Genomic DNA, 27,018 nt, shown 5'->3' with positions numbered 1-27,018 from the left:
ATAAAATCACAAACCGATTCATAGACCTGGCTTTGATACTTGCAAGGAGAGAAATAACTTCACACTGGAAAGATCCGAAGGGACCACAGATAAATCGTTGGAGAAATGCATTAATCAAGTGGGCGGAAACTGAAGGGACAGTATTACTAAGGGAAACACTCAGGGGCCTAGGAACTAGAAACAATGCTCAGCACTGGAACATGATACTGGCGAATTTTAGAACACCTGACACTTCTAACTCTGATGCGGAGGCAGATTTACCAGAAACAGATCATGTATAATTGTTCAAGACATTCCTGTTGAAGATCGTACAAGAGACCAAATAAGTGATTCATTTTAGCGATTAAACGCAGGACGTGTTGGTGATTACACCGGCAGATTGTTCGGCAGGTTTTCCTTTTGTCTACCGCAATTACAGCAAATATTGATGGTATAAGAGAGTTTTCCATACTTGTTCTCATATGTAGATTCCTATTCACGATAGTGACTGTTGATGTAAGAAGTTTGTCATTGTGCTCTACATTGGCCTTGAGAAAGCCCCTGCCTACCCGCCTACGGGGCGAAACACGTGTTGGCTGTTCCTCCATCGAATATGGCTTCCTGATTTTTTTCTCTCAACTCAGGCACTAGTTGATTGGATCACTACTTTGTTGACTTTTGGAACTTAATTTCAGTTCTAAGACTGTGATAAATCAATTGGACTACAAACTTATGGAATTGACTTCTTTTTCTTATGTAATAAACAACTATTTCAGCATTGTGCTTACTATTCAGTAATTTTTGAAGTGGGAACTCACCTACATTTAATCTGACATTTTAATCATTGGGAGGCTTAGAGTCCAGGCCTTCTGGTTTAGAGTTCTCACAACCATCTTATAAATACGGCATTCTAAGGAAGTCAACTGGCTGGACTCTCTCTTTTCTCATTTGTTTTGTATGCGTTCATGCAATTATAAAGCAATAAAAGAGATCTTTAAAAAAAAAACTATTGTGGGGACCCAGAGATGACTTAGACACATAGAGTGGATCGTGCTGAGCATTATTTTGGTGGTGATCCCATTGCCCTAAGACCACCACAGGCTGAGTTATGGGCAAAAATGTTTTGTGAAAGTAATGCCCTGAAAAGCATCATGGGTCGAGTTTCTTGAGTGCAGTGAATATTGTAGTGGTGGCTCTCCTGCTGTGCTTTTGCTTTGAGGATTTCTGTTTTACATAAAGCATTTACCAATTTCAAGTGTTTTAAAGGGGAGAGCCACAAGAGATGACTCTGATTAGGTAACTGTGAACAATGTGACCAGCGCTTCAATAGCGCCAATCGTGGTCTCGCTGTTGTGCCTGTTTGCGCTGTGAACGCGATGGCCGCCATGCAGCACGAAGGGGAGAGACAAAAGAAAAAAAATAGTTTGCCCGCGCTGAAGTATGATCGGCAGTCATGCAATAATCCATGTAACAGGGGCAGTCTGCAAGGTGGACGAAAACAACCTCAAGGCGGGACAAACGTAAAGCATTTACCAATGATGTCAAATGATTTTTGAAACGCAAGCCCACGAACGAGTGAAAGGTTTGGGTGTGAGATGGTGTAGGAAGTTGGCTCTGTATATACTATTTCAAAGTAAGAAATAATGTGCACAGAGTCCAAGGATTCCCCTTAGAGGTAAGATAGTGGCAAAAAGAGATAATTCTAATGCTCTATTTTGTGGTAGTGTGGTCGAGCAGTAGGCTTATCAGAGGGTAGTGTTAAGCATTTGTTGTACACACACAGGCAATAAATGAGGAACACACACTCAAAGACTTACTCCAGGCCAATAGGTTTTTATATAGAAAAATAGCTTTTCTTAGTTTATTTTAAGAACCACAGGTTCAAGATTTACAAGTAATGCTTCAAATTAAAGGTATTTCACTCAGGTATTCTAGGAACTTTGAATAATCACAATATCATGTACAGTTTTGACAAAAATGGCAATAAGCTATTTTAAAAGTGGACACAGTGCAAAAATCAACAGTTCCTGGGGGAGGTAAGTAGAGGTTAAGTTCACAGGTAAACTGTTCACAGGTAAAACACTTACAGGGTTCAAAGTTGGGTCCAAGGTAGCCCACCGTTGGGGGTTCAAGGCAACCCCAAAGTTACCACACCAGCATCTCAGGGCCGGTCAGTTGCAGAGGTCAAAGAGGTGCCCAAAACACATAGGCTTCAATGGAGAACATGGGTGCCCTGGTTCCAGTCTGCCAGCAGGTAAGTACCTGCGTTCTCGGGGGGCAGACCAGGGGGGTTCTCTAGGGCACCGGGGGGGGGGGAAACACATGCAGGCACAGAAAGTACACCCTCAGCGGCCGGGTGCAGAGTGCACTGAAAGCAATGGGGAGACCTGGGGGTCTCTTCAACGATGCAGGCAGGCACGGGGGGCTCCTTGGGTAGCCACCACCTGGGCTAGGCAGAGGGTCGCCTGGGGGTCGCTCCTGCACTGGAGTTCGGTTCCTTCCGGTCCTGGGGGCTGCGGGTGCAGTGTTGGTTCCAGGCGTCGGGTCCCTTGTTACAGGCAGTCGCAGTCAGGGGGAGCCTCTGGATTTCCTCTGCAGGCGTCGCTGTGGGGGCTCAGTGGGGGTCGTCTCTGGCTACTCACGGGCTCGCAGGTCACTGCGGAGTCCTCCATGTGGTGTTGGTTTTCCGCAGGTCGAGCCGGGGGCGTCGGGTGCAGAGTGGAAAGTCTCACGCTTCTGGCAGGAAACGTGAAGTCCTTAGAGTTGTTTCAAGAAAGTTGCAGATTGTTGAACAGGGCCGCTGTTCACAGGAGTTTCTTGGTCCTTGGTTGCAGGGCAGTCCTCTGAGGCTTCAGAGGTCGCTGGTCCCTGTTGGATGCGTCGCTGTTGCAGTTTTCTTCGAAGTTGGGAGACAGGCCGGTATGGCTGGGGCCAAAGCAGTTGTCGTCTCTGTCTTCACTGCAGGGCTTCAGGTCAGCAGTCCTTCTTCTGGTTAAGGTTGCAGGAATCTAGTTCTTTGGTTCAGGAGGCCCCTAAATACTGAATTTAGGGGTGTGTTTAGGTTTGGGAAGGCAGTAGCCAGTGGCTACTGTCCTTGAGGGTGGCTACACCCTCTTTGTACCTCCTCCCTGAGGGGAGGGGGGCACATCCCTAATCGTATTGGGGGAATCCTCCTAAACTAAGATGGAGGATTTCTAAAGGCAGGGGTCACCTCAGCTCAGGACACCTTAGGGGTTGTCCTGACTGGTGGGCGACTCCTCCTTGTTTTTCTCATTATCTCCTCCAGCCTTGCCGCCAAAAGTGGGGGCAGTGGCCGGAGGGCAGGCATCTCCACTAGCTGGGATGCCCTGTGGCGCTGTAACAAAGGGGGTGAGCCTTTGAGGCTCACCGCCAGGTGTTACAGTTCCTGCAGGGGGAGGTGAGAAGCACCTCCACCCAGTACAGGCTTTGTTCCTGGCCACAGAGTGACAAAGGCACTCTCCCCATGTGGCCAGCAACATGTCTGGTGTGTGGCAGGCTGGCAGAAACTAGTCATCCTACACTGGAAGTCGGGTATGTTTTCATGGGGCATCTCTAAGATGCCCTCTGGGTGTATTGTACAATAAATTGCACACTGGCATATGTGTGCATTTATTGTGCTGAGAAGTTTGATACTAAACTTCCCAGTTTACAGTGTAGCCATTATGGAGCTGTGGTGTTCGTGTTTGACAAACTCCCAGACCACATACTCTTATGGCTACCCTGCACTTACAATGTCTAAGGTTTTGCTTAGACACAGTAGGGGCATAGTGCTCATGCACATATGCCCTCACCTGTGGTATAGTGCACCCTGCCTAAGGGCTGTAAGGCCTGCTAGAGGGGTGACTTACCTATGCCACAGGCAGTGTGAGGTTGGCATGGCACTCTGAGGGGAGTGCCATGTCGATTTAGTCATTTTCTCACCACCAGCACACACAAGCTGTGAAGCAGTGTGCATGTGCTGAGTGAGGGTTTCCTAGGGTGGCATAAGACATGCTGCAGCCCTTAGAGACCTTCCCTGGCATCAGGGCCCTTGGTACCAGGGGTACCATTTACAAGGGACTTACCTGAGTGCCAGGGTTGTGCCAATTGTGGAGACCAAGGTACAGTTTAGGGAAAGAACACTGGTGCTGGGGCCTGGTTAGCAGGGTCCCAGCACACTTTCAAGTCATAACTTAGCATCAGCAAAGGCAAAAAGTCAGGGGGTAACCATGCCAAGGAGGCATTTCCTTACAGATGGGCTTGGTTAAAAGCCCACAATACTGACAACAGGTCAAAGCGCTTGCGCGCTCAAGATTAAGAAGGTTAAAACAAGGCGTTTACGGATTCAAATAGTACATGGCGGAATATGCACAGCATGTGAATCTAGAAGAGCGCCAGGCTGCAAAACCATTGTTACAAGTAAATAACTTGCTTTGTCCTTACTCTTCATTGCAGTATTTCATGATACAGCTTGTCCTACTTTTTTAGGTATGGTTTGACATAATTTATGTATATGACCTTTTGTTAGCAAACTCAGAGGTATATTTCTCTCTCTCTTCATGCTGTTGACTGTATAGGGTATCATTCCTCCTAGGAAGTGCTTTTGAAGGAATAGAGGAGGAGCTATTTCACATCTGAAGAGTACACTCAATCATCATACTGTTTGTCAAATTCAAATATTTATTATCTACAACCATTCTGTACAAAAAACAGTGGTTGTTTGCTACTTTTATCCCAACATTGGCAAAGCCTAAAGGTCTTGGGTCCACATGCTAAGCAGCAGTTGTACATTTCGTTCATGCAAACAGCACCTCTGCATGCCAGTGTTTGTGTGGATTACTGTTTTAAAGCCTGACCTTCTGGCTTTGTCAGTGATTTTTTTTTTTTTTACCACTAAGTTAGCATATAGCGAAACATTCTAACAGTCGTAATGACTGGATTCTTTTTTACTGTTAAACAAGTCCTTCGTTATCAGAAGGTAGCTATATCTCGGTTCTAATTGTATGTTTTGCCTGTAGAGCCACTAATCCTTGCCGATGTTGTACCTTCTGTGTTTATGTGCTTTTTTGTGACAAGGGGTGAATGACTGATCTTAATCACCATGTTAATAAATAGGGCTGGCTCTATTTCAAAAGCTCTAGAACCATTGAAACACTTGAATAATTTAACCTTTCTTTTTATTACAGGCTATGAATGATGCTGGATTTGGATTGTTTGGTGAAATTGGTATGGTGACAACGCCTGTGTCTGCACCTGCGGCAGTGTCTGTGTTGCATGTCCTTGAGGACCAACAGATGGAACTGCCTCTCCATGCTCCATCAACATGCCTTACTCTTCAGTGGGCAGAACCATGTTGTCATGGGATGGAGATTACTGGATATGTCTTAGAATATGGGGAAAAGCAGCTTGTAACAGTGACTAATGTTACAACACATACTCTAGAGAATCTTCAGCCTGATACTCTATACAGGTATCTATATGCAATGCATTTTAATTTGTGTTAGGTTTCCTTTGTTGAGTATCTTTTTTGCCTACCCATTTTAGCAATACCTCTTAAAAAGCACAAAACCTACACGTTAAGATAGAAAGAATGATTCAAGATACTCCACATATCAATGTAATAATTAAATCGTGGTGGTCTGCTTGGAATTGTTGCCTGAACCCCTTAGTATTCATGAACATTTATGCAATCCAGGTGTTTTTTTAAGGAGTTTACCAGGCTTTTATTCAGGGATTAATAGAGGGAAATTAAACCCACTATGCTAAATTTGAAGGCCCCAGGAAATAACCATCACAGTCACTCAGCATGGACTAAGAAGGAAGTATTAATTTCATGCTCATTTTTGTAGAACTTCCTCACTAATGTTGTAGGGCAGGACATTGTTGTACCAAAGTCATTTTCCACTCACAGTGACTGCACGGCTGTTCTTGTGCCCCATTAAAAAGGGTGTTTGAAACTTGTGGAGTTTCAAAGAATAATTAAAAACAGTTATTGGTGGGTGTACAGTTTCCTGATATATGAGACCGCATTAAGTGTTAATTAACCAAGTAGTACTGACATGCTAATTGAATCTTGAGTGGTAGCCTTCATATAGCTCTTTGAAAAGCATTCTGCGCAGGCTGTGATATAGGTTTTGTGCTTTTAAAGTACATTAGAACACTACAGCCAATTCAGTGAACCATGCACCGATACAACCTACAGGGTTTGACAAATCCTGATATACATTTATTTCAGTGCTAAAATGTGTTAATTTTAACAAAAGGTCCACAGTAATGCATGGAGCATGTCACTGTTTAGAAGGCTAATTGAAAAAGACATTAAGGCGCTGATTTAGAGTTTAGCGGAAGAGTTACTTAATCACAAGTGTAGGAAAGTAGCATCTTTCTGACATAGTTACCCCCACTTTTTGCCTGGTGTCAGTGTGTTTAGACTGTAGTACACTGGGAACCTGCTAATTAGGACCCCATTGTCTGTGCTCTCGCCTCTAAATTGGGTTGCTGGTAAACCTTTTATACCCACAATTAGCATACTGGTGCACCCATGTAGGTCCCTAGTATATGGTACTTGGGTATCCAGGGTATTGGTCTCCCTTGGGCTGCAGCATGTATTATGCCATCCAAGGGAGCCCATGCAAACTGTCTGCAGGCCTGCCATTGCAAACAGCATGAAATGGTGCATGCACCTTTCACTCCAGATATAAGGCTTGCCTTATATCTCGGTCACTGCAATTGGACATTTTAAGTCACCCCTCTGGTACGCCCTTCCTCCCAGGGAGCATGTCCCTAAGTATGAGGGTACTACTGCATGAGCGGGGTACCCCTACAAACACTATGTAAGAAAGTTCCATCTTTCTGACATAGTTATCCCCACTTTTTGCCTGATGTCAGTGTGTTTGTACTGTAGTTCACTGGGATCCTGCTAACCAGGACCCCAGTGACTGTACTCTGTCCCTTAAATTTAGTTGCTAGTAACCTTCTTACACCCACACACTGATGCACCCGTGTAAGTCCCTAGTATATTGTACCTAGGTACCCAGGGTATTGATACACCAGGGGTCCCCCATGGGCTGCAGCATGTATTGTGTCACACATGGGAGCCCATGCAAACTGTGTAGGCAGGCCTGCCATTGAAGCCTGCATGAAATGGTGCATGCACCCTTTCACCACCAAACCTGCCCACTGCACTTAGACATAAGTCACCCCTCTGGTAGGCCCTTCAGCCCAGGGGCAGGGTGCATTTCTCTAAGTGTGAGGGTAGCCCTTCATGAGCAGGGTACCCCTACAGACCCCAGGCCATTTCCTGGACTCTGTAAGTGCGGGAAGCCATCTTAAGGTATGTAGTGGACACTGGTGAACAGGAGTGGTCCAGGTAGATAATGGCTCCTCTGAACCTAGGCATGTTTGGTATCAAACATGTTGGAATCATGTACGTACACCGATTCCAGTTTTTTGAATGATACCTTGTACTCTCGGGGTTCCTTAGATGATCCTCCAGTTCTGCATTTGTAGCCTTGTGGGGTCCAGCTGCCATCCCACACTGCTGCTGACCCCAGACTCTGTTCTGCCCTCCTGCTGGTGAGCCAGGCTCAGGCCGAAGGAGCAGAACAAAGGATTTTCTGCAAGGAAAGGAGAGGTGTGACCACCTCCCCATGTGTATTAGGTGTCCAAGGGCTGGGGTGTGGTGCCCTCTGAACACCGGCAAACTGCTTTGAAGGGCGCATTTGGTGCCCTCCTTGCATAATATGGATTGCACCAGTTCAGGATCCCCCGGTTTCTGCTCTGGCGCAAAACTGCATAAAGGGCAGGGAAGTGACCACCCCCTGTCCAAGGCCTCCCCTAGGGAGGTGCACAAAACTCAGCCAGGTGGCCACCTGATTCTGCCATCTTGGAAATAAGATGTGCAGAGGCCCCTGGGAGCATCTGACTGTTTAGGCCAGATAGATAATGTGTCCCTGACCCCCTCTGAATGGTGGGTCACTGCAGAGAGTGACCAACCACCTTTTAGGGTTACTTAAGGTCTCCCTTGAGGGTGGGTCCTCAGATTCGTCGAGCAAGACTCTCCAAGATATCTTCTGCTCCTGGCCTCTGGAACCGCTGCTGGTCTGCTTTAGAACCGAAACACGTCTGCTTCTGGTGGGAAGGCTCAGATTCCAACATTGTTTCTCCAGATCCTGCAAGAATTCTGCAACATCTGAGGCTGTTCATCCCCCAGGGTCACAAGGATTTTGTTTGCACCTGAAAGTACAAAGGAATCTCCCGTGCAGTGAAGGAGTCACTCCCCTGCGTCCGCATACACCTTAAGACAATGTCGACCGACTGGTGGGGTCTGCTATCCACGGACATCTGAAGATCCTGCAACACAGATGTTGAGTCTGTCGCCTCATCTGGGTCCTGCTTGTCCCACCACGACTGTTGCATTTGTCAAGGCTTTTTGACTCTTCCTCCGGGAACTCTTCAGGCTCCAAGAAGCCCCAGCCTCCAGCACTCTGCAATCCGAAAATCAGCCCCTGTCTTGCAACTGCTGCGATGTGGGACTACTGTTTAGTTTGGCTGGTAAGGCCTCCCTGTGGCTCCCTATGTCCAGCACCTGTGGGTCACTTGTGGGGGCTCCATCAACTTCTGTTGGCCTTCCTGTGTGCTGAGGGCCTGCCCTGACTCTCTCTCCTGGGTAGAGTATCATGGACCTTGCTGGTCCTCAGAACTTTGCAAACTCTTTGCAACTCTTGTTTGCATTTGCCAGTGTTTATTGTTGACCTGGATCGTGACTGACCCTCCTGTAATCCGGTGATCGTCCGGGAACAGCTCGTAGGTGACTCCCCGGGATCTTCTGCAGCTCCTGGACCCCGCAGCTGGACTTCTTCCACTGACTTACAGTAACTTTACCTTCAGGAGGGTGGGCATTGCCACCTGCACCAGCTGGACACTTCCAAGGGTGCTGGACTCTGTCCCCTTCCTTTGCAAGTCCTCCATGTCCGGAATCCATCCCTGGGTTCCACCAGCCTGGTTCATGGGTTGCGACCGCAGCTAGACAATCAGAGGCAGCCACAGACTTCAGAGAGAGTCCCTTCTCCCCTCTGCTTCCGGGTCCCTGGTGTAGATACTTCTGTCTTCTGGGTATCCTGGGGTAGGGGCACTCTCCATCCATCCTTTTGTCTGCTGGTCTCCTCGGTGTCCGCTGGGAAGGGTCCTGAATTCCACAAACTCCAACCACTACTCTCTTTGTTAACTTATGGGACAACTGGGTCGGTAACTACCTTGTACCTGGTTGCTTGGGATGCTTAGTAACCTTACCTCTGGTGTTTCTAACTGCCCCTAGCTAACTACCACACTTACTCTGGTTGGAGTCTCTGGTTCACATTCCACTTTTTTAGTATATGGTTTGCTCCCACCCCTCCCCCCCCATAGGGCCCTGTGTATTCTTATGCGATTTCTGATGGTGATTTTGTGTATATATTGTGTGTAGATATCTCCAAAGGGAGATATACCAATGCTAGTCTAGTAGTAGTGCTGTAATAAAGAATCCATTATATTTGCAACACATTGTGTGATTCTTTCTTGTTATTGGTTACTGACTGACTATTGTGGTATTGCAAGTGCTTTACACTCCTCCTAGATAAGCTTTAGCTGCTTGCCTCAGCTACCCCTAGAGAGCTCTCACTATCTGGACACCTAAACACTAACACGAAGGATTGCCTGGACCCAGTATAGTTGTACACCATAAACTGAGCCAGCCTCCTAATCCCACTTTGCAGTAAATGGGTCAGTTTTGCATAGAAAAAATGTATATATCCGTGTTGCATTGTAAGCTGTTTTCTGGTGCGGGCACTAGGTCTACTCACACAAGTGAGGTACCATTTTTATTGGGTGGCTTAGGAGCATGTTTAGTGGATGGTTGTTTGTGGCTCTATGAAGATTCCAACATTTTCTTCAAAGAAATATGAGAGGTGTTTCTTTAGTCAAAGTTTGAGGTTTGCAAGGGATTCTGGGTAAAACAACCTGGTGAGAGCCACGCAAGTCACCCCATTCTGGATTCCTATTGGTGTCTAGTTTTAAAAATTTTACAGGTCTACTAGGTTTCCCTAGGTGCCAGCTGAGCCAGGTCCCAAAAACCACAACTACCCACTTTGCAAAAACGGGTCAGTTTTGCCTGGAAAAAATTGACGTATCCATGTTGCGTTTTGAGCCATTTCTTGTTGCGGGCACTTGGCCTACCCACACAAGTGAGGTACTATTTTTATTGGGAGACATAGGGGAACACAGAGTAGTAGAACAAGTGTTATTGCCAATTGTATTTCTCTGCATTTGCACCTTTCAAATATAAGACAGTGTGTAAGAAAGAAGAAGTTTGAGAACTACCCTCTAATTCACATACTCTTATGGGTACCCACAAATTCAGAGATGTGCAAATAACCCCTGCTTCTAAACTCCATATCTTTTGCCTATTTCAGAAATACATATGTTTCCTTGATACCTATTTTTCACTGTTTGCATTTTACAAATTGTTCTATACTCGATACACAATGAAAAGCCGTTGCAAGGTGCAGTTCAGTTATTGGCTCTGGATACCTTGAGCTCTTGAAAAACTCATAAACCCTAAATATCTCCACAACCAGAAGGGGCTAGCAGATGTAGTGATATATAGCTTTTGTGAATGTGCCATCACGACTAGAAGTTACAAATTAAAATGTCACAAATGCCAATTTTGTCCTACTAATTTGCCATATTTTTTTATCTCAGCGCTTGGTTTCTTTTGGAAAACCTTGAAGGATCTACACCACTGAACCCTTGCTAAATTCAGAATTCTGTTTAGTTTTCAGAATGTATAGCTTTTTCGGGATCCACCATTCATTTCACACCTGTTTCCACTGCAAACTGGAAGGCGGTTGAAAGCACAAAAATAGGAGAAATGGGCTATCTCCCAGTATAATGCCAACATTGTGTTAGGAAATTTGTTTTTCTGAATCAAGTTTGCCTGTTCCTGAAAGCTGGGAAGATGGTGATTTTAGCACCACAAACCTTTCATTGATGCCATTTGCACGAAAAAATAGATATTTTCTTCTGCAGCACGTTCTTCACATTTTCCCCAAGAAACCAAAATGTAGCTATTTTTTAAATTCTCGGTCCCCTTCAGGGGAACCCACAAATCTTTAGAATCCCTATGATGTTTGAAAAAACAGAACGCAAATTTGCCATGCATACTTTATGTTGATAAAAAGTTATGGAGGCTTAAGCGTGAACTACCTCAAATAGAAAAAATTGCTTTACACTGGGGGTGGGGGGTGGGAGACCTAGAAGCAAAGGGGTTAAGGTGAATTAAGAAGGCTGTGAATATCAATTTATGTGAAAAACTATTCCCTTTAAAAACCTAAGTACAAAAATAGTTATTATGATCTGCTGCCCATGAAATCATTTTACTATATCTTGATCTTTCTAGTTTTCAAGGATAGTAGATTCATTAGTGATGTATTTTCTTTTTTTTTTGTGCTGTAGAATTCGTGTACAGGCTGTTAATGGCTGTGGTGCAGGTCCTTTCAGTCATTCAATTAAAGCAAAAACGAAACCATTGCCTCCAAATTCTCCGCTCCTTGAGTGCGTTGTTTTCAGCCATCAAAGCTTGAAACTTAAATGGGGTGAAGGTACTAGCAAGAGTTTTATCTCCAACCCCACACATTACAACCTACTAATGGAAGATAAATTTGGAAGGTAAGAACACAACTCTGCACATTTAAATGTAACTGGAATAAATGTTTGCAAAAATAATCTTTTTGAGACCTGTGTTAGTAGCCATATAGTATTTTAAATATATAAAAAAATAAAGGCAACCCATTGACCCACATGAGTTTGTACGTCATTAATGTTTGCTCCAGCATGACTGAAAGTATAAAGTGGCAGGGCTGTTGTTTTTGTGCTAATCCTGTTCATTATAATAAACAAGAAAGGGGACCCTGTCCCTCTATATATTACAGGTGCATCAATCATATATGAAATACGGAATAGTTGTGGTCCTAAATAGAGAACATTTAAATTGGTACCTAATTTTAGGTGGGTAAAATACACAATGCATTTCATGTCTTGTATATTTTTATACATAATTATTGACGTTTTATCTGTACGGTAAACTCTATTGTTAGATCAGTAGACAACTGTTGTACATGCAGTTCAGTTACTGGCCCTTTGAGAGCAGGGTTGTTGTCTGCAGAAAGCCTTCCATGAGAATCTTCGCTTGCTGTGTTGTTTCTTATAAAGGTAGTACAGGCCCATCCAAATATGACGATCTCTGCAATGTGTTTTGTCCTTTGGGATTTTTTCCTGGGTTTTTCTGCAAGTACTTTCTAACTTAGCAACAAGCATCTTAATTACTAAGCCGGAGCGTTCTTATTCCTGTATTTTAAGAAACCCAGGGCCCCACTTCTGATTTAATGTATTTATTTTTAATATATTGGTTGTAAAAAAATACATGTCTCAGTTGTGTTATGTTGTCTGGTATTGTGGTATTCCCTTTGCAAACTTGACATCAAGCGCTCAGTGTTTACATGTTCTTCATTCGAATAAGCAGCCATTAAACACTTCAGAACACGTAATGTTAGTACAAAAAAAAACTTACTTTGTAAGCGTATGTTCTTTATATCAATAATGTTTAATTCTACAACTTATACATATATTTTTTTTTTATGCAGACGTTTACATCACCTACTTAAATGTGCAGTCCTTGAAGGATTAGCTCTCCCCTTCACTCCTGTTCAGCCAGTGCATTCATCTGTCAGCCCACCACATACATTGACTGATTGAAGGGCAGCATCTTAAGAGTCTATGCTTTTACATAGAAAGATGTATCTCACCTTCGTCTAGTCATCACTAAGTCAAATATTAGCTACATCTGATCTCATGTGACAGTTCACCGCACACACATTTTAATTTATCTCCAGATGCCACAATGCCAGAGTGTCTGGGTTGGGGGATCAACTTGTATGTGTCAGATATTATGCCTGAATTTCTTTGGAGAACAATACCCATGGGCTGTCCACACCTAATGGGCTGATGTATACAGTTATGAGATCTCAGAAGCCATTCCTGGGGGAAGGAGGAGAAGCAGGTCTGTCAGTTTGTTTAGTATGTTGCATTATCAAGCCTCTACTGAGGTGTGGTGCAGGGTACACAAGTGCAGAAGGCATCCTGTGTGTTGGAGATTCAGCGGTCCCTGTCTTTCCAGCTGCAAAGAGAGGCATACGTGCATGAAGTAAAATACTACTCAAAAAGATATGTCTGCCCAAGGTACTCATCAGATGATCTAGACTGCTGCACTGTTGCATATTATGAGACCTATCTAGGCCTTGCAGATAGATCAGCAGTTACTCTCTTTGGGTCTTCACTTTAGAAAACTTTCACCTAGGAGCCTCATACATTCCTCTCCCCTGTGATGACTGTCAGCAGTCTTGGGGAAAGCTTGATATTCCAGTTGTGGTTTAAACTTTACCCCTGAGCTCCCTTGTTTGCAGAAAATTGTGGTGAGGTTGGATGTCCTCTTTGCATGAGGATTTTGATAGAGACCTCCAACCTCAGATTCCTCACCTTGTGAAATTCCTCAGGTGTTAGACTGGATCAGGAAACTTTCGCTGCAAATCCCTTGTGCATCTACAGGTGGTGTCATGTGATTCTGCTTATGGGCCGTCATGCCCTAGACATGGCGCTGGGTCCACTATATATGTGCCACCTCCACACTAACATCAGTTCCTTTCTTTATGCGCCTGCCAGCGCGGATCCAGACCTTCTTGAATCCTGCCACATTCTGAAAGATTTTTTCCTAAAACTTTTCTTAGGTGTGCAGATAATGTCAAAAACAAAAAGGTGTGTGGTTCCAAAAATGATCTCGGGAAACCAGCCTGTATAACGGTACTAGCCCTGTCCTGGTTGTCAAGGGCAGCTCCCTTTAAGAGCACAAACCCTCATCCTCCAATCGTGGCAATCTTCATCATTGGGCTGTGCTACATGTTAGGCCAGCACAGCAATGCCCAGTGGGCTCCACGAAGGAGCACTTTGTCGGAGATCTTTCAGTATCTTTCATCTTGGTAAAGTGACCCAATTGTGGTTACTTGCATTTCAGAGTAATTGTAGATTGGTAACTAATTACTTCTAAAATTGGTTAGGAATCCCCTATACATAAATTGTATTCCCAGGATCTCTTGCAAAGATTAAAAATACAAGGTGAGTGTAGGAGGCTGGCTATCTTTGCAGTGTACCAAATGGAGAAGTACACTGTGCAGATAGTACAGGTGGCCCTTACTGGTCTACAAGGGTAAAAGTAATAATCCCAAAAGCTCTCTTTTGTGGTGGTGTGGGCAAGCAGTTAGGCTTATCAGAGGGTAGTGCTAAGCATTTCTTGAACAGCGAGTCAATAAATAAGACACACGCTCAAGAAGGAACATCGAGACCAAGGTTTAGAAAAATGGTTACTTTGTTTAGATTATTTTTCAACACCAGAATATTTTCAAGAAGATAAATACTGTTGCAATTTGTATTGACATATCAAGTAAGTAACTCGTTTACTCAAATGTGCTTTTCCGCGGGCCAAAGTACTTTTACTGCAAAGGAGTCCTTGCAAACACTTCTTGGGGGTCTACTGTGGATTATAGGGTTCGAGGGGTGTAAGGTCTCAAGCAAGACCAGTGATACAGTTTTATCAGCCCTGGGAGATCCAGGTGAAGGGATGCGAGTCAAGTCGGATGTCTTGCGCACTGCACAGTTGGCAGTTGGGGTGGGAGGAGGGCTTGTAGGTAGCTGTGTTCTGGTTGCAGAACACCCCCACCCCCACACACACACAAACTTTTTGCCTGTTTTCTGATGCAATTTAGACTGAAATGCACTGGCTTTCTGCTAACCAGGTCCTCAGTGGCAGTGTTCTTCCCCAAAAAAAGAAACCTGGTCACTTGATCCCCAAGTGACTGGCCCTTTAGCACCTCTCTTTGCCCTTAGTAAATGGTACGACTTGCACCTAGGGCATGGGTACTGAAGAGGGCCCCTAAGAGCTGCAGCACAACTTGTGCCACACTAAGGAATCCAGCACCGACTTTATGCAGACTGCCATTGCAGGCTGTGTGGCAAGGTGCTCCCAAATATTGAAGATGCAACATGGCACACACTAGTGTGCCATGCCCCCTAAACACTGCTTGTATTATTTGCAAGTCACCCCTACAAGCATGCCTTTCAGTCCTGAGACAGGATGCATTATGTTACAAGTGAGGACGTATATTCATGAGCCAATATGCCCCTACTATGCCTTTGTCAATTCTAAGACATAGTAAGGGAAGCCATTTTAAATGCATGTGCTGGACACTGGTCAGTAAGAGTTTCCCAGCTACAAGATGGCTTCTCTGAAAATAAGGATGTTTGGTATCAAACATCTCATATTAATAAACCTTCACTGATTCCAGTGACAGATTGGGTAATACATGCACCCAGAAGCCACCCTAGAGGTGCCCCCTGAAAACTTACTAACTGCTGGTGAGCTCACTGACCACTTCTGGCCAGTCTGCCACCAACAGACAGGAATCTGGTCTCCAGGGTGAGAGACTTCGCTCTCTGTAGGTCAGAAACAAAAACCTGTCCGGGCCGGGGGTGTGGATCACTCCTCCCCACAGGCTGATTTGCATTCCAAGGCAGGGAGCTTCAGTGAAACCCATCGCCTTTAGTATGCAGATCTGGAATGGCGGGAAAATTAGCTAGGCGTGTCGCATTTTCAGACTGGACACACCCCTAGGGTGGCCAGCCTAAATTGAACATCACCTATGATATTCTGCCATCTTGTGTGTGGTGGAATTTAGGCCCTCTGGACAGGGTGTTTGCCACTATCCACAAGAAGTAGTCATCTGGAGGGGCGTAATGACCCTAGGGGTAAGTAGCCCATTAACTCTTACCCTTCACACTCCTTAACGCCACCTAAATTGAGTTTTTAGGGGATCCCCTGATACCAAATCCCCAGATCTTAGCTGGATAAAAAAAAGAGTGCACAAGATGCCTGCTGGTTCAGAGAACCAAGGAGTACGACTGACTTGGCGCCAACCCTGTTGGCCTGCCTACTGCAGCCGACCCTCAAGGAGCAACTGACCTGTCCTTCCGCAGACCCCAAGAAACTGGGAGGGCTGCCAGTGTTTTGCAAATCACGGGGAAGAGCTGCACTCCTCCATTCGGATACACCCAAGAAAGAACTGTGAGGGCTAGGACCACCAAAAACTGGATGCCGGACATCACCACTGCACCCGAGCCGCCTAGTCCGAGCTGAAGTGGGCCAATGGTGTCAGCCCACCCTTTGTTCGCCCACTGTAGACTTCAAGACTGCGTCTGCAGCCTGTTGTTGCAGACCCCTCTGCAACTGTGAGTGATCAGGAGACAGAAAACCCAATGCCTCAGGATACATCTGCGCCCGTCTGCCCTGGACAGAGGATAAGAGAACCAAGAGTGTCCCCACATCTCCCAGCCTCGTGAGACCTGTGCTCACTTGTTGCCTTGGCCAGACTGGGACCCCAGTCCACGCCTGCAACTGTTTCTGCAGGCCCCCCTGCAACTGCGAGGGACTCCATCACCAGACCTGATGCCAAAAGACACCACTGCACCCGTGCCCACAGCCCAAGAAGAAGTGGATCGACTGTGTCCCCACGTGCCTGAAGACCTGAAGGTTCGAGCCCCTTTGTGGATTCCCCCAGACTGGCCTTCCAGTCCCAACTAGCAGCACCATCCCAACCAGACTGTTTCTTATTAAAGTGAATTGGACACCCAATGCCATAATACACTTCTTCACTTGGCTGCACCAGAGCCTCCAGAGGTGACCTGTTGGTGTGGCCTTGGACACGCTGTCTCATACTCACCTTAAGTCCTGGAGAACAGTCCCATAAGTCACTGTGAAGTGCACAAATGCAGTACTTTCCCCCATAAGATATTATTACCACTCCCAAAAATTGCACTAACTTTCAACTTGTAAAAACTGTAAACAAATTCCTTTCTCGAAAAGCACTCACCTGATTCAGGGGATCTTGGTATATAAAGTTATATAAAAGTATGTGTTGTTTTTATAAATTGGTGTTAGATTTCTTTATTGTGTTTCTCTTTTACTGTACGACTGTGTGCCTTACATGCTTAGTACTACCCTCTGATATGCCTAACTGCCTGATCACACTAACCAAGAAGAGAACATTTGGGATGTCACTTGTGCCTCTGTGATACCTCTGAGGATTGCTTGAACTCGTTGCACAGTGTACCTCATTTTGGTCTACTATATAAAGAAGCAGCTTCTATAGGGGCCACCTAGAAAGAGAGTGCAAGGAGGGACCTGGGGACAAGTCTGGGAGCTCCCAGTTGCAGGGGACGTGGGGGTGCTTGGTTGGTGGGGGTCCTGAGAGCAAGATAACATCTTTGGGTGTGTGTACCCCGGCCGGGGATCTTGGGTGCCTCAGGTCTTTGTCATTGATGCTAATGAGTCAAGGCTCTCACTTCTCTTTATGGGACCTGCAAGAAGAGGGACAAAATAGTACAGCCAGACAGCTATGGAAAATGTCCTCTGCGATCCTGATGTCCCTCCTAGTGATGATCAGATTGTTGTATCGGACTTTGTGGTTGGTGCCTGCAGAAAGCAGGGAAGTGGCTCCTCCACTCCAAGGGAGATGTTGGCGAAGTGCTGGGGAACCACTGAGGTTTTTGTAGTCCCCACAGCTGCAGGACGAGTCAGGATGTTGTGATTGTTGGGACAGAAGCAGGTAGGCAGACAGGGTTTCTTACCTAAAGTCCACCAGTCGTCCACAATTCTCACTTTTTCAGCTCTTCTTTGTCCTCTTCTTTTTTGGGTGAGACAAATCTGTTCTTTTAGTTTCAGGGGGGCACTTAAATACTCAATTTAGGGGCATTTAGGGGAGTGTAGAGTAATAGCCAATAGGCTACTTACCTTTGGGGTGACTACACCCCCTATTTGACACCTTCTTGTGGGAAGGGGGCATAACTCTGTCCCAGAATTCCAAAATCTCCAAAATCAAGAAGGTGGAACCCTTCCTTGAGTATCCACTTTGGGTAGCCCACTATAGGGGTGTGGCTAGCCAAAGGTGGAACACACCTACTGCCTAACTATTTTTCCCACTTGTCCTGGTTCCAAGTGGGCCTCAGGGCGGAGGGTGGCAACACCCTGGTCTGGGGAAGCCATGGTTGCATACCAAAGGCGTTAGGGCCTGGAGTAGATGATAACATTATTTCCTCCAGAGAAGGTATTGTTTCTGGCCTCTAAGAGCACGGGCTCTCGCCTCCAGGGGGTCAGAAAAATGTCTGTGGTGGCAGGCTGGTTGAAACCAGTCAGCCAGTACACCAAGGCCCTCATTACAGCCCTGGCGGTCGGTGATCAAGCGGCGGTAATACCGCCAACAGGCCAGCTGTAACAAAAATGGAATTATGACCACGCTGGAAACCGCTCACACAGATAGCCACTTTAACACACCGACCGCCACGGCGGTAGCAACAAGCACCACGGCGGTAACCGCCAACAGCCAGGCGGAAGACAATGTACCGCCCACACTATTATGACACACCTATATGCCACCTTTTCCGGAGCGGTACCAACGACATCAAAAGCACGGCGGAAACAGAACACAGAAGTCAAAGGACTTACCTCTGGAGACACAGGGAACAACCACGACGCCATGGAGCCCGAATTGCACAACTTCCCCATGCTTGTATACATTTTCCTGCATTACGAGCAGCAACCCGAGCGAAGACGACCATGGTGAGTACTGCCACCTAGCACACAAGGGAGGGGAGAGGTAAAAGAGTGTGACACACACGCACAGCACGCAACATCCCCATCCCCAACACCATACACACAACCAGATGCACTAACATTACATATCTATCTCGGACCCCTCAGGAATATTGCAAGGACAAAAGGAATTGATTAAAGTGAGTGTAATAAGACAAAATAGTATAAATACTTGCTTCAAATTCAAAATGTATATACAAATGTACAAATGGAGGGACACTGCCCAGTCCTCAATGTCCATGGGCCACAGGGCCACAACACATAGGCCAAGGCCCCACCTCACTCCTGCAACAACACGGAGAGATCACTGCAGGGGCATCAGGTCAAAAATACACAGGCACCTCAGGGGGACGGGGAATTGGGGGGGGGCACCTCAGCCGGAAGATGGTACAACACCACTGGTCCTGGAGGGGGCTACATGCCCTGTGCGATGTCCTGGGGAGTGCAAGGCCACAGTCTCTCAAGTGGGTGGTTTGCCCACTGCTTGGTCCTGGGGAGTGCAAGGCCACAGTCTCTCAAGTGGATGATTTGCTCACAGGGTGGTCCTGGGGAGTGCAAGGCCACAGTCTCTCACGTGGGTGGTTTGCCCACTGCTTGGTCCTGGGGAGTGCCAAGCCACAGTCTCACTAGTGGATGGCTTCTCCACTGGTTCTGGAGGGGGGCATAGTGCCCAGTGTGCTTCATCCTGGCAATAATGGGGTGAGTGAATGGCTTCTCCACTGGTTCTGGAGGGGCATAGTGCCCAGTGTGCTTCATGCTGTGGAGGATGGGGTGAGTGGATAGTTTCTCCACTGGTTCTGGAGGGGGCATTGTGCCCAGTGTGCTTCATCCTGGGAAGGATGGGGTGAGTGGAGAGTTTCTCCACTGGTTCTGGAGGGGGCATTGTGCCCAGTGTGCTTCATCCTGGGAAGGATGGGGTGAGTGGAGAGTTTCTCCACTGGTTCTGGAGGGGGCATTGTGCCAGTTTGCTTCATCCTGGCAAGGATGGGGTGAGTGGAGGGCTTCTCCACTGGTTCTGGAGGGGGCATTGTGCCCAGTGTGCTTCATCCTGGCTAGGATGGGGTGAGTGGATGGCTTCTTTCACTGGTTCTGGAGGGGGGCATTGTGTCCTGTGTGCTTCATCCTGGCAAGGGAGGGGTGAGAGGATGGCTTTTTCCACTGGTTCCTGAGGGGGCATTGTGCCCAGTGTGCTTCATCCTGGCTAGGATGGGGTGAGTGGATGGCTTCTTTCACTGGTTCTGGAGGGGGGCATTGTGTCCTGTGTGCTTCATCCTGGCAAGGGAGGGGTGAGAGGATGGCTTTTTCCACTGGTTCCTGAGGGGACATTGTGCCCAGTGTGCTTCATCCTGGCAAGGATGGGGTGAGTGGATGGCTTCTTCTACTGGTTCTGGAGGGCGCTTTGTGTGATGCAGCACTTGGGGAGTGCAAGGTCACAGTCTCTCACCTTGGTGTCATACCTCCAGGATTGGCAGGGTCCAGGACGCACTACAGCCCATGGAGGCAGGACTACACACTGCGCACTGGTGGTGACACCTGCTCAGTGGTGGCAGTGGCGGTGCTGATGTGGTGGGGCTGGCAGTGGTGGGGAGAGGCTCCAGCCCATCCCCTACAGCCTTGGATGGCTGCCCACTGGGGCTGCTGCTGCTGGCAGTGGTGCTGGTGGCAGTGGTGGGGGTAGGCTCCAGCCCATTCCCTGCAGCCTCGGACGGCTGCCCACTGGGGCTGCTGCTGCTGGCAGTGGTGCTGGTGTCGATACTGGCAGTGGTGGGGGGAGGCTCCAGCCCATTCCCTGCAGCCTCGGGCGGCTGCCCACTGGGGCTGCTGCTGCTGGCAGTGGTGCTGGTGGCGGTGCTGGCAGTGTTGGGGGGAGGCTCCAGCCCATCCCCTGCAGCCTCGGACGGCTGAACCACCATGGTTGGTGGTGGAGGCTCAGAATCAGTCCCAGCACCAGGCCTCCTGTCCTTCCTGCCTGCTGATGCAAGTGCCTTGCCCTTCCCTTTGGCAACTGGTGGTGCCTCCTTGCCCTTCCCTTTGGCAGCTGGAGCCTCTCCCACCTGCAGTAGCTGTCGATACTACTGTGGCCATGGACTGGGTGGCTGAGGTGCTCGCCTGGGTTCTGACCACCCTGGCCGGACGTGAAGGACGAGGGGGAGGGTAGGGAAGAGGTCAACGGTGGAGAAAAAAAGCTTCTTAGGGACACTGGGGTGGGAAGAGGGAGAGGGTTTGGGAGTGGAGGAAAAGGGAGTGGTTGTAGGAGGTGTCTGTCTGCTGAGTTTGGGTGCAGGTGCATGGTCTGGATGCTGTTGTGAGGTGGATGGCTGTTGGGTGTCTGAGTGGATGTGTTTGTGTACTTTGGGAGGAGGGGGCACAGACACAGTGGTAGAGGACACAGGGGACGTGTGCATGGATGTGGGGTGGTGAATGCCAGTGAGGGGTGTGTAGTGATAGGCGTGATGGTGATGGAGGTGGTGGATGAGGATGTAGTGTATGCAGGTGTGAGTGGAGAAGCTACTGGGATGGAGGTGGAGGTGGGGGTGGAGGAGGAGGAGGCCCACAGTGGAGGCTGTGGATGTTGGTATGTCTGCATCTGTATGGTGTTTGTGTGAGTGCCTGTGGGATGAGGTGTGTTGCTTGTGTTTGCTTGAGCCACTCCTGTGTGTTGTCTTGTGAGCATGCTGGTCTGCCTGTGTGCTTGGGATATGTTGGGGTTGAGGGGAATGGAACTGGGTATAGGAAGTTGGAGGGGGGAGGCTAGAAATGGGAACAATGGCTGCCATCAGAGAGGAGGCCAGAGCCTGGATTTATCTCTGTTGGGCAACCATGCCAGAGTGAATGCCCTCCAGGAATGCATTAGTTTGTTGCAAACGGCCTGCCAGCCCCTACATGGCATTCACAATGGTTGACTGCCCAACGGAGATGAATTGCAGGACGTCAATAGCCTCCTTACTCAGGGCAGCAGGGCTAACTGAGGCAGGGCCTGAGGTGCCTGGGGCGAAGGAGATGCCCACCCTCCTGGGTGAGTGGACATGGGAAACACGCTGAGGTGCTGCTGGGAGAGCGGTGCTGGTACAGGGGGTAGCGGCTGTACCTGTAGTTAGGGTGGGCACAGAGGTGTCCACCACAACCAGGGAGCTTCCCTCAGAGGAGGTATCACTGTCAGAATTGTCCCTTCCTGTCTCTGCTGTGGTGCTCCCCTCACCCTCCGTCCTACTGGTGCCCTCACCGTCAGTGGATTCGGCCTCTTGGGCCCTGTGGGATGCAGCTCCCTCAGTCGCCGGTGCCTCTGCTCCTCCAGCAGATGATGCTAATGCACATAAGGACAGGGTGACAAAACAAAAAGGGGGGGGGGGAGAGACAAAGGATACACTTGGTCAATGGCTGCTCCAACATCACCATTGGCGTACACCACACACACACACACACACAGAACAGCCCTACGCACTAGGCAAAGCACAACCAGTCGCAATGCTAGTCACCAGGCCATGGACAGGAATACCTAACGCCAATAGCAGCATACCTGAGACCCACAGACCCCTGCCCAGTAGTGGACGTCTACCAGCTTAGTAGGAGGTGGTGTACAGCAGACCCTGCCCAACATGGGTCCTACCCTGCAATGTCCAGCCTGGCCTAGGGGCACCCACAGGCCCACATCCCTCACCTGGAGACCACCCCACCCGTAAGTAGTATATTGGGAAACTGTACTCACCCCCTTGTGGCTGCTGTGATGCCCTCAAGCGCCTATCCAGCATCCTGCCTGTTAAACTCATGTCCCACCATAGCCCTCACATGTGCAGCTATATCGTTTTCCCCCAGGTGGAGGATTTGGCCACAGTGAAAGCTGACTTCTGTGCAACGAGACATATCCCCAACATAATTGGGGCTATTGATGGTATACCTATTGCTTTTGTTCCCACCCCCTCCTGAAGAAATCAACAGGTGTTCAGAAATTGTAGGAAGTTGGCTTTGTATGCACTATTTCAAAGTAAGGAATAGTATGCACAGAGTCCAAGGGTTCCCCTTAGAGGTAAGATAGTGGCAAAAAGAGATAATTCTAATGCTCTATTTTGTGGTAGTGTGGTCGAGCAGTAGGCTTATCAGAGGAGTAGTGTTAAGCATTTGTTGTACACCCACAGGCAATAAATGAGGAACACACACTCAGAGACAATTCCAGGCCAATAGGTTTTTGTATAGAAAAATATATTTTCTTAGTTTATTTTAAGAACCACAGGTTCAAGATTCACAAGTAATACTTCAAAGGAAAGGTATTTCAGGTAGGTACTTTAGGAACTTTGAATTAGCAAAATAGCATATACAGTTTTCACATAAATGACATATAGCTATTTTAAAACTAGACAGTGCAATTTTCAACAGTTCCTGGGGAAGGTAAGTGTTTGTTAGTTTTTGCAGGTAAGTAAACCACCTACGGGGTTCAAGTTTGGGTCCAAGGTAGCCCACCGTTGGGGGTTCAGAGCAACCCCAAAGTTACCACACCAGCAGCTCAGGGCCGGTCAGGTGCAGAGGTCAAAGTGGTGCCCAAAACGCATAGGCTCCAATGGAGAAGGGGTGCCCCGGTTCCAGTCTGCCAGCTGGTAAGTACCCGCGTCTTCGGGGGGCAGACCAGGGGGGTTTTGTAGGGCACCAGGGGGGACACAAGTTCACACAGAAAGTACACCCTCAGCGGCACGGGGGCGACCGGGTGCAGTGTGCAAACAAGCGTCGGGTTTGTAATAGAAATCAATGGGAGACCAAGGGGTCTCTTCAGCGATGCAGGCAGGCAAGGGGGGGGGCTCCTTGGGGTAGCCACCACCTGGGCAAGGGAGAGGGCCACCTGGGGGTCACTCCTGCACTGGAGGTCGGATCCTTCAGGTCCTGGGGGCTGCGGGTGCAGAGTCTTTACCAGGCGTCGGGTCTTTGAAGCAGGCAGTCGCGGTCAGGGGGAGCCTCGGGATTCCCTCTGCAGGTGTCGCTGTGGGAGATCAGGGGGGTCAACTCTGGCTAATCACGGTCTCGTAGTCGCCGGGGAGTCCTCCCTGTGGTGTTTGTTCTCCACAAGTCGAGCCAGGGGCGTCGGGTGCAGAGTGCAAAGTCTCACACTTCCGGCGGGAAACGTGTGTTGTTTCAAAGTTGCTTCTTTGGTGCAAAGTTGCAGTCTTTGGGGAACAGAGCCGCTGTCCTCGGTCCTTCTAGATGCAGGGTAGTCCTCTGAGGCTTCAGAGGTTGCTGGACCCTGGGATCGCATCGCTGGAGCAGTGTCTTTAGAAGGGAGGAGACAGGCCGGTAGAGCTGGGGCCAAAGCAGTTGGTGTCTCCGTCTTCTCTGCAGGTTTTTCAGTTCAGCAGTCCTCTTCTTCTTAGGTTGCAGGAATCTGAGTTCCTAGGTTCTGGGGAGCCCCTAAATACTGAATTTAGGGGGGTGTTTAGGTCTGGGGGTGTTAGTAGCCATTGGCTACACCCTCTTTGTGCCTCCTCCCTGAGGGGAGGGGGGCACATCCCTAATCCTATTGGGGGAATCCTCCATCTGCAAGATGGAGGATTTCTAAAAGTTAGAGTCACCTCAGCTCAGGACACCTTAGGGGCTGTCCTGACTGGCCAGTGACTCCTCCTTGTTGTTCTCATTATTTCCTCCGGCCTTGCCGCCAAAAGTGGGGCCGTGGCCGGAGGGGGCGGGCAACTCCACTAGCTGGAGTGCCCTGGGGTGCTGTAACAAAGGGGGTGAGCCTTTGAGGCTCACCGCCAGGTATTACAGTTCCTGCAGGGGGAGGTGTGAAGCACCTCCACCCAGTACAGGCTTTGTTACTAGCCACAGAGTGACAAAGGCACTCTCCCCATGTGGCCAGCAACATGTCTGGAGTGTGGCAAGCTGCTAAAACCAGTCAGCCTACATGGGTAGTTGGTTAAGGTTTCAGGGGGCACCTCTAAGGTGCCCTCTGGGGTGTATGTTACAATACAATGTACACTGGCATCAGTGTGCATTTATTGTGCTGAAAAGTTTGATACCAAACTTCACAGTTTTCAGTGTCGCCATTATGGTGCTGTGGAGTTCGTGCATGACAGACTCCCAGACCATATACTCTTATGGCTACCCTGCACTTACAATGTCTAAGGTTTTGCTTAGGCACTGTAGGGGCATAGTGCTCATGCACTTATGCCCTCACCTATGGTATAGTGCACCCTGCCTTAGGGCTGTAAGGCCTGCTAGAGGGGTGACTTATCTATACTTCATAGGCAGTGTGGGGTTGGCATGGCACCCTGAGGTGAGTGCCATGTCGACTTAGTCTTTTTATCCCCACTAGCACACACAAGCTGGTAAGCAGTGTGTCTGTGCTGTGTGAGGGGTCCCCAGGGTGGCATAAGACATGCTTGCAGCCCTTAGAGACCTTCCCTGGCATCAGGGCCCTTGGTACCAGGGGTACCAGTTACAAGGGACTTACCTGGATGGCAGGGTGTGCCAATTGTGGAAACAAAACTACAGGTTAGGGAAAGAACACTGGTGCTGGGGCCTGGTTAGCAGGCCTCAGCACACTTTCAAATCAAAACTTAGCATCAGCAAAGGCAAAAAGTCAGGGGGTAACCATGCCAAGGAGGCATTTCCTTACACACACACCCCCCCCAAACAAAAGAGGATGAGACTAGCCTTTCCCAAGAGAGTCTTCATTTTCTAAGTGGAAGAACATGGAAAGGCCATCTGCATTGGCATGGGCAGTCCCAAGGCTGTGTTCCACTATAAAGTCCATTCCCTGTAGGGAGATGGACCACTTCAACAGTTTTGGATTTTCACCTTTCATTTGCATTAGCCATCTGAGAGGTCTGTGGTCAGTCTGAACTACAAAGTGAGTACCAAAGAGGTATGGTCTCAGCTTCTTCGGGGACCAAACCACAGCAAAGGCCTCCCTCTCAATGGCACTCCAACGCTGCTCCCTGGGGAGTAACCTCCTGCTAATGAAAGCAACAGGCTGGTCAAGGCCATCTTCATTTGTTTGGGACAAAACTGCCCCTATCCCATGTTCAGAGGCATCTGTCTGCACAATGAACTGCTTGGAGTAATCTGGAGCTTTAAGAACGGGTGCTGTGCACATTGCTTGTTTCAGGGTGTCAAAGGCCTGTTGGCATTCTACAGTCCAGTTTACCTTCTTGGGCATTTTCTTGGAGGTAAGTTCTGTGAGGGCTGTCACTATGGATCCATATCCCTTCACAAAACTCCTGTAGTACCCAGTCAAGCCAAGGAATGCCCTGACTTGAGTCTGGGTTTTTGGAGCTGCCCAGTCCAGAATAGTCTGGATCTTAGGCTGGAGTGGCTGAACTTGGCCTCCACCTACAAGGTGACCCAAGTAAACCACAGTTCCCTGCCCTATCTGGCACTTGGATGCCTTGATAGAGAGGCCTGCTGATTGCAGAGCCTTCAAAACCTTCTTCAGGTGGACCAGGTGATCCTGCCAGCTGGAGCTAAAGACAGCAATATCGTCAAGATAAGCTGCACTAAAGGACTCCAAGCCAGCAAGGACTTGATTCACTAACCTTTGGAAGGTGGCAGGGGCATTATTTAAACCAAAGGGCATAACAGTAAACTGATAATGCCCATCAGGTGTGGAGCATGCTGTCTTTTCTTTTGCTCCTGGTGCCATTTTGATTTGCCAGTACCCTGCTGTTAAGTCAAAGGTACTTAAGTATTTGGCAGCACCTAGTTTGTCAATGAGTTCATCTGCCCTTGGAATGGGATGGGCATCTGTCTTGGTGACAGAATTAAGTCCTCTGTAGTCCACACAAAACCTCATCTCTCTCTTTCTATCTTTGGTGTGAGGTTTGGGGACTAAGACCACTGGGCTAGCCCAGGGGCAGTCAGAGTGCTCAATGACTCCCAATTCCAGCATCTTGTGGACTTCCACCTTGATGCTTTCCTTAACTTGGTCAGACTGTCTGAATATGTTGTTCTTGACAGGCATGCTGTCTCCTGTGTCCACATCATGGGTACACAGGTGTGTCTGACCAGGGATTAGGGAAAAGAGCTCAGCAAACTGTTGCAGGACCTTCCTACAGTCAGATTGCTGTGGGCCAGAGAGGGTGTCTGAGTAGATCACTCCATCAACTGAGCCATCTTTAGGGTCTGTGGAGAGGAGATCAGGGAGAGGTTCACTCTCAGCTTCCTGGTCCTCATCTGTTACCATCAACAGAGTCACATCTGCCCTGTCATGGAAGAGTTTGAGGCGGTTCACATGGATCACCCTCTTGGGGGTCCTGCTAGTGCCTAGGTCTACC

At 48.2% G+C, this 27,018-nt stretch overlaps 1 protein-coding gene across 2 annotated transcripts in view; it reads left to right on the top strand.

Moving 5' to 3' along the window:
- The window catches only part of LOC138264668 (fibronectin type-III domain-containing protein 3a-like), a 406,147-nt gene that overhangs the window by 227,297 nt on the left and 151,832 nt on the right, over window positions 1-27,018 (top strand). For both annotated transcript variants that reach the window (XM_069212562.1, XM_069212561.1), the window contains 2 exons: window positions 5,166-5,449; window positions 11,470-11,682. In XM_069212562.1, coding sequence (XP_069068663.1) covers window positions 5,166-5,449; window positions 11,470-11,682 — 497 coding nt within the window. The remainder of the gene's footprint in view (window positions 1-5,165; window positions 5,450-11,469; window positions 11,683-27,018) is intronic.

Source organism: Pleurodeles waltl, chromosome 2_1 (assembly GCF_031143425.1).
Source record: "Pleurodeles waltl isolate 20211129_DDA chromosome 2_1, aPleWal1.hap1.20221129, whole genome shotgun sequence".
Classification (NCBI taxonomy): Eukaryota; Metazoa; Chordata; class Amphibia; order Caudata; family Salamandridae; genus Pleurodeles; species Pleurodeles waltl.
The sequence above is the reverse complement of the archived record's forward strand: the minus strand, read 5'-3'. Positions and strand labels throughout refer to the sequence as shown.